The following is a 7,264-nucleotide window of genomic DNA, read 5'->3' as shown; positions in this document are numbered from 1 at the left end:
ATGGACTTCATACAATGAATCTTAAATGACAGCATAAAGTTCCATATAGGATATAATTTTGTTCCATAACACTTGGGCAAAAGAAGCATTGTATTACTCTATTTTAAAAATCAAATTAAATCTAGATTTGAATTTCCACGTGCAGAGCTGGCAAGATGCGCAACAGCAGGCATTATTGGGGGACTTGTCCCCAAGTATATGTACCAGAGTATTTGGAGAATGGTAGGTGTGAAAGTTAGAATACCTTTGACTTTAATAAGCTGGCCTAAACCATGGAGGGATGTACTGGTCTGGAAGTTCAGTGAAGGTTTCAGAACTGGTTTGGTTTGTAGTTTGACAACACCATTGAGGACCCAATTTCTTCTTTGCTTTCTGCAAAGTCAGCGTCACACTGGTCACAAGATGGTTACCGATGGTACTACATACTTTCTTGTCCACACTTAGAGATGGGGAGGAGGGAGAAGGAAAGATGGAGAGACCAAGAGAGGCACTTCCAGAAGCTTCCTCACAACAGAAAGCACATTTCTTTCACAGAAGTCCCCAGGAAATGTATCCTCCTTTCCCATTGGCTAAATTGAATCACGTGCCTATCCTTGAACCAAAAGCCATGGCCAGCAATCAGAATTAAGCTTATTAGTTTTTAGATTGACCCATATATCTCATTGCTACAACCAAAGCCTTCAAAGCATAAATACATTCCACAAAGAAGTGAACAAAAGTGGGAGTAGTTACCAATGAATTTTATAGAGATTATTCTAATATCCTGGATATGTTCCAACTTGTTTTCAATCCTTGAAACCAAAACACCGTGCCATATAAAAATAGATTTAAAAATACTACAAGTCGCAAGCATCCAAAGCTACTTTTTTCTTCAAGAGCAGCAAAAACAAAACATAAATTTTTAAATAAGTATCTTTTCACATCCATGGACTTAATATCTTCTCTGATCTCTTTTTTGGGGAAGAGAAAGACTACTAAGGCTGAAGATTTTTTCTAGTTGTAAGTGAAAAGACCAGGAAAAATGGACAAGAGGGCTTGAACCTAGAATCTAGATCAGTGATCAGAGCTTTCCATGATACAGCCAGCCTGCTGTGGCACGCATGCCATAGGTTCACCACCACTGATCTAGATACTTGGAAAAAAAGAGCTATTGCTTAAAATCATACGCATTTGATTAAAGGCATAAATTTACTAAGTAGCTCTCACTGTGGGAGACTGTAATACTGATTATGCCCAAAGCAGGCTGTGAAGAGTTAACCCTACAATTGGCTTGTTTATGAAGTGAGTCCACGGGCCGAGGCCAGAGTAATTCAAGCCCAAATTCCATTTCTACAACTAAAACTTTTAAAACTTTTAAACTAGAAGGACAATGTTTTAATTACAACCATATATTTTGTCTTTTTTGTTTTTAATTTGAGAATGTTTTGTCTTGTCCTTCGTGACCCTTGCTTACATTAATTTTTATACAAACTGCACGACTGCGTATCCTCGCTCATAGTTCTGCCCCTGTACGTAGCTCACCTTTACTCCAATTGATTAGCAATAAAACTCAGTGCCTTGGACTGGACAGTGCCTTTTTCAATTGCACTGGCACCTCGCTCCACTAATTCACTCGTCTTCTCAATCTCACTTGCTAGTTTTAAAATCAAAAGGTGGGCTGGCAAATCTTGGAAGGATAAATAAATTGGTACATCAACACAACGGAATATCATTTCGCCCTAAAAAAAAGCTATCAAGCCATAAGAAGATACAGAAGCCACTTTAATCCATATTACTAAATGAAAGAAGCCAATCTTGAAAGGTAATATACTGTATATACTTTATAACATTCTGAAAAAGGTAAAGCTATGGAAACAGTAAAAAGATCAGTGCTTGTTAGGAATTAGTGGGAAAGAAGAATGAATAGTCACAGCACTGAGGACTTTTAGAGGAGGGAAAATACTCCCTAAGATATTACAATGGTGGATGTGTGTCATTGTACATTTGTCAAATCCCACAGGCTGCATAGCACCAAGATTGAACTCTGATGTGAACTATGGACTTTGAGTTATGTTATATCAATGTAGGTTCACTAACTGTAATAAATGTATTACTCTGGGGGAGGTTGCTGATGGCAGGGTAGGCTTTGTGAGAGAGAGACAGAGAGCATGTGGAAACGCCCTGTACTTTCCACTCAATTTTGTAAACCTAAAAATGCTTTTTAAAATAAGGTCTTTTGAAAAAGGCATGCCTTTTTTTTGGTGCCAGGGATTGAACTTAGGACCTTGCACTTTCGAGGCAGGTGCGGTGCCACTGAACTAAATCCTCAGTCCCATACCTTTTCTTTTCTTTTTTAAATTTTTTTGGTCCCAGGGATCGAACTCAGGTCCTTGCTCTTGCAAGGCAGGTGGCAGAACCACTGAGCTAAATCCCTGGCCCCTGTCCCATACCTTTTAAAAGAACATAGAATTGTGAATCAAGAGACACAGATTTGAATCCAGACTGTTACAAGTTGTACAACTTAGATTACTTTAACTTGTAAAATTATTCACTCACCTGTCAAATGAGGGTAAAACTCATCTGTCAGATTTACTATGACGAGACAACATATTTATTTTTACTGGGTACACAATAGATTCTCAAAAAGTGTTGGTTGAGAGAAAAGAGGAGGAAAAGACAAGATGATTAGGCTCTTGTAGCCCAGTCAAGTGATGGTGGAGGTGTTTTTTAAAGATCTACCAACAAGTGATTGATGATGAGATAACCAGAGATTCTTTTTTTCTCATCTGTCCCATTCTACTCAAGTTTAAGCAAGTTAGTCTCCTTCTATTCTTCCAGAATCTGATTCAGGATAACACATTACATTTAGTTGTCATATGTCCTGAGGCTCTTCTTAGCTGTGACAGTTTCTTGGACTCTCCTTGCTTTCAGTGACCTTGATAGTTTTGAGGAGTAGTGGTCAGATATTTTGTGGGACCCTAGTTGTTTTATAACCTAACCTCTAAGGTGAGATTTTACCACTTTTGGCCATATACTATTTGTCAGAAGTGAGTACTATGCCTGGCCCACACTCAAAGGGAGGTGAATCAAGCTTCATTACTTGAGGAGTATCAAAGAATTCATGGCCATGTATTAAAACCCTCAAAGCTTGTATGTTAAAATGGATTCCTGGGCCTCACTCCCAGAGTGTCAGATGCAGTAGGGCTACAGTAGGGGCCACGAGTTTATGTTTCTAATAAGCTCCCACATAATTCTGCTGATGCTGGCCCAGGGATTTCACTTGGGGAGCCACTAGGAGTGAGACCTGCACAAGACATTGGTGTGTATAAGAATTGGAAAAAGTTTAAGATGTATTTCTCTCAAGAGACCTTCTGTTAGGCTGGGGGTATAGGTCAGTAGAGTTCTTTAAAAAAAAAAAAAAGATCATTTAAGTACAACCACCACTGAAATCAACCCACTGCTTTAGTTTCTGGACTTTGTCAACTCTCATGGAACTATTATGTAAAAATATATGCATTGCTGTACAAAAGAGATAAAACAATACCTTTTGTTTATAGCGGATGTGATTTATTTCACTTGATTGTCACAAATGCTAGGGAGAAAAATCAGCTGTCTCCATCTGATATGAAAATAACTGGGATAAAGAAAGGCTAGATGACTTGTCTAAAGCTGCACAGCTAGTTAACTCTAGAACCAAGCTTGAGATAGGTCATTTATGTCCTGATCAAAACATTTTCCATTATACCAGACTTTTTTGGGCCCGGCATGGCAGTGCACACCTGTAATCCCAGCACTCGGGAGGCTGAGGTAATTCTCTACTTCAAGTTCAAGGCCAGCCTGAACTACACAGTGAGACCCTGTCTCAAAAAACCAAAACCAAAACAACAAACAAACAAAATAAGTTTTTTCATACTGTTCCCAACTTTTAGGAATTTGGCAGCTTTTGGAGATGCATAAATAAAACTAGGTACATGAAAGTTCAAATAATCAAATCAATGAAATAAATAGATTTAAAGTAGCAGTTTGTGCAGCAGAAAAAGGAAGGTGCAAACAAGTGATTTGCAATCTCAGAAAGATCAGCAGTGCTATGTTGCAAAACCCTTCTTGTCCATCCAATATCCAACTTTTTCCTGCCTAGTGACTATCACAACTTCTACCAATTACACCACACCTGCAGGTAGAACCTGAGAAAGTCACTAGAGGAGCCAGAGGCAATGGTCTTCGTTTTATGCACCCATGCACACCAAGTGGAATGCTTAGCTCTGCTGGTAAAGCTGCTGGTTGGAAAGGTTGCCAGTATATCTTTCTTAGGCTTTTTTTTTTTTTTTGGTACCAGGGATTGAACTCCGGTCCTTGTGCTTTCGAGGCAGGTGGCAGAGAGCCACTGAGCTAAATCCCCAGTCCAATTTTTTTTTTTTTGGTACTGGGGATCGAACTCAGGTCCTTTCTTGGGCTTTGATTAGAATGGAAAAGAGGATAGTTCACATACCACCATCAGGATGGTCAAGTTGTACTTGAAAATCTGGAAATGTGGGAAGACAAGCGGATAGTTTTGAGTGTATGTGTAACTTTTCTTTAAGTTCAGAAAGTAGAGATGCAAGTATTTTATGAAGCAATGAAATGAGCAAATAAATACCCAATGAAAGCACAAAAGCTAAACAGCTACACACTAATAATCTCATTCAAAAGAGAAAACAGCGGTAAACCAGTCCAGTTAGAACAAGAGTGCTTTCCAATTACATTTTTACCTTTCATTAAGGAGCACTCTACCTTTCTTTTGAGTTTGTGTTTATATTACCAAACAGTAAGTTCAGGTTTGGTGGAAATGGTCACAGCAAGCAGTATTTCGTGCGTTCACATTAGGTAATAATGATTTTATACAGTGATCTGTGAGTTCAAGTTTGCTGTTATGCAAAGAATAGTCAACACAGGTGTAAGCATAGACCTGCGTTGTTGAGTGGTGGTGATAATGGCAAAAACATGAAAGCGGGGCAGGGATCTATGTTGGCAGGAGAGTATGAAAGTCCCAGTGTCCTTACATTTGACCCTTTCCACATGGTAGTGCTGGGGACGAAATGGTGTTTTACCAACTAATCATTACTGTCCAACAGTGTTGAGAGTGGAGGGTGAGGTCCTGAAACAAAGTGCCAGTGACCTAACAATGGATCCCATCCAATGGTAGTGATAGTGTGCCGGGTGGGGTGGGCTGGGCATGAAACAGAATCAGTGCTTCGACTTAATGACTAATCTTGTCCAACGGTGTTGCTCCCTCCCCAGTGGGAAGGAGGGGTGGAGGGCCTCGACACAGAGAAGTGACCTAAAAATTGTGTCCAAGGATGCTGGGGGGTAGGGGGTGTGAGCGGCAGGGGGCGGGGCGCCGGGGGACCAATAAACAGTCAGTGACATAACAGCTCATGCTGTGCAACAGCGGTGGAGGGCATGAAACGGCCTAATATAAATATGACAAACAGCAAACGAAAATCAGTGTCAGAGATGCAAGGAACACTCGACATTGCAATAGTCAGCTGATGGAGGGAAGCCTTCCCGGAAGAGGCCCCTTGGGCTAAGAAATACTTGGAGTGACTTGTAGGATCCTGTTTCGACGTGCGCTCCTTGCATCTTCCCGGTCCCCAGTACCTCTGCTACTTCTCAGCCCCAAGGACCTTGCTGAGGGCGGGGCCGGGACTTGGGGCACTTGGGGCACTTGGTGAGACGTTCTAAGTCTCAGGAGTGAGGTAGCGAGGATCCGGTGTCTCAACCGACTTAGGAAGCCCGGGTGGCGGTGGCGGCAGCCAATCAGCGGCACAGGCGTGCGGCCGCGTGCCCCTCGCGCCCCTAGCACCCTTCGCGCGCTGTGTACGTGCAGCGGCTGACTACGCCCTCCTGGGCGGGGCCTAGAGAAGCCGCGAGCACCCGGCGTCGGCAGTGAATTGCTGCTGTGGCGCCGGCTGCACCGGCGGGGCCGAGGCCGAGAGAGGCAGAGGTGCGCTCTGGCGAACGTGCCGGATCGGAGCGGCCCAGCTGCTGGGGCCCTTGTGGCCGTCAGGACGTCTCGGCGGGTCGGTGCACTACTCCCGTGACGATGCGGCTGTTCCTGTGGCTGCTGAAGCAGTCGGTGCCGAAGCAAATCGAGCGCTACTCGCGCTTCTCGCCATCGCCACTCTCCATCAAACAGTTCCTGGACTTTGGTGAGTGCGGGGCCCTGGGCCCCAGGGGCCCCGGGGTGTGGGCCGCGCAAGTCGGCCACCCCGGTCTCCGGTCTCCACAGCTTCGGGGCAGAGGCCGTGGGATGCCTGGGAGCTCTCTTCCAAGCTCGGATTTCGGGGTGCGGAGGGACAGGGCCTGACACCCTCACTACCAGCTGAGGGCGAACCCAGAGACACAGAAGCCGCGTCCGAGGATCACCGTGGCAGGCCGGACTTCCCCGACCAGCCATCATGAGCTTCAAATCTACTTGACGCAAAACTTCAGAACGAAATGGGGGTGGCTTGTGAATGTTTTTATATTTAGGTGGTTTTGGTTGGGTAAGAGCTGTTTAGAAACATCTCGAGGTTGGGTACATTATGCAATAGCATTTTGTTTCTTTTCTGAGGTGTTGTTGTGTAGCCTGACTGGCAGGACTCGAACTGTAGTCATCTTGTTGCTTTACCTTAAAGCAATTAGAGGCCTGGACTCCAAACGCCTTAGATGCCGGGAAAGAGCGAGGTGTGGGCCCCTAGCGTCAGAGCAGGGTCTACGACAACTTTGGCCTCGGTGCCAGCCTCTTGTTTTGCTCCTTTCCTTTGGCATCCCATCCACTCTCCTGCCAGGTAAGCTGGCAGGAAGCTTGCACAGGTTGAGCTGGCACAGACCTGGGCCCCCTACCTGTCTTAGTTTGGCCTAGCTGAGATGGGAATAGATTCTGCCACTTTCTCTAACTAGATCATGTTTCCCTAGAGGGTGCTGCGGTTGAATGCGGTTGTGAAACACCTGAAAGTAAAACAAAACTGTGCACTCAGGTATCAGAATGGAACTCGGCATCCCTAAAGAAAAATAAAATGGGGCAGCAAAGATGTTCTAAGCTCTCCTGGGAGAATAATGGGGCCTCTGTTCCTTTAATGAATTTTAGGTAAATGGCAAGGGATGGTGTCAGTTAGGCATAAAAATTAAAATGTAGAGTAGGTAGAACGGTCCAGGAAGACCTGCTATGCAAATGTGATGCTATCCATACTTAAAAAAACTGGATAGGAAGATAATTAAAGTTGAGACCAAATTAAAATCGTACAAACCAGTTTGCCAGAGACTG

General features: G+C 43.9%; 1 protein-coding gene across 1 annotated transcript in view; it reads left to right on the top strand.

The window, feature by feature from the left end:
• The first annotated feature begins 5,744 nt into the window (after positions 1 to 5,744).
• Pdk3 (pyruvate dehydrogenase kinase 3) overlaps positions 5,745 to 7,264 on the top strand; it is a 66,174-nt gene continuing 64,654 nt past the window's right edge. Inside the window, exon 1 of the mRNA XM_004872228.3 lies at positions 5,745 to 6,167. Within this exon, the coding sequence (XP_004872285.1) occupies positions 6,062 to 6,167 (106 nt within the window). The 5' untranslated portion in view covers positions 5,745 to 6,061. The remainder of the gene's footprint in view (positions 6,168 to 7,264) is intronic.

Source organism: Heterocephalus glaber, unplaced genomic scaffold (assembly GCF_053883595.1).
Source record: "Heterocephalus glaber isolate CG9 unplaced genomic scaffold, H.glaber_assembly_v1.0 deba00001594, whole genome shotgun sequence".
Lineage (NCBI taxonomy): Eukaryota > Metazoa > Chordata > Mammalia > Rodentia > Bathyergidae > Heterocephalus > Heterocephalus glaber.
This window is presented reverse-complemented; position numbering and strand designations above follow the sequence as displayed.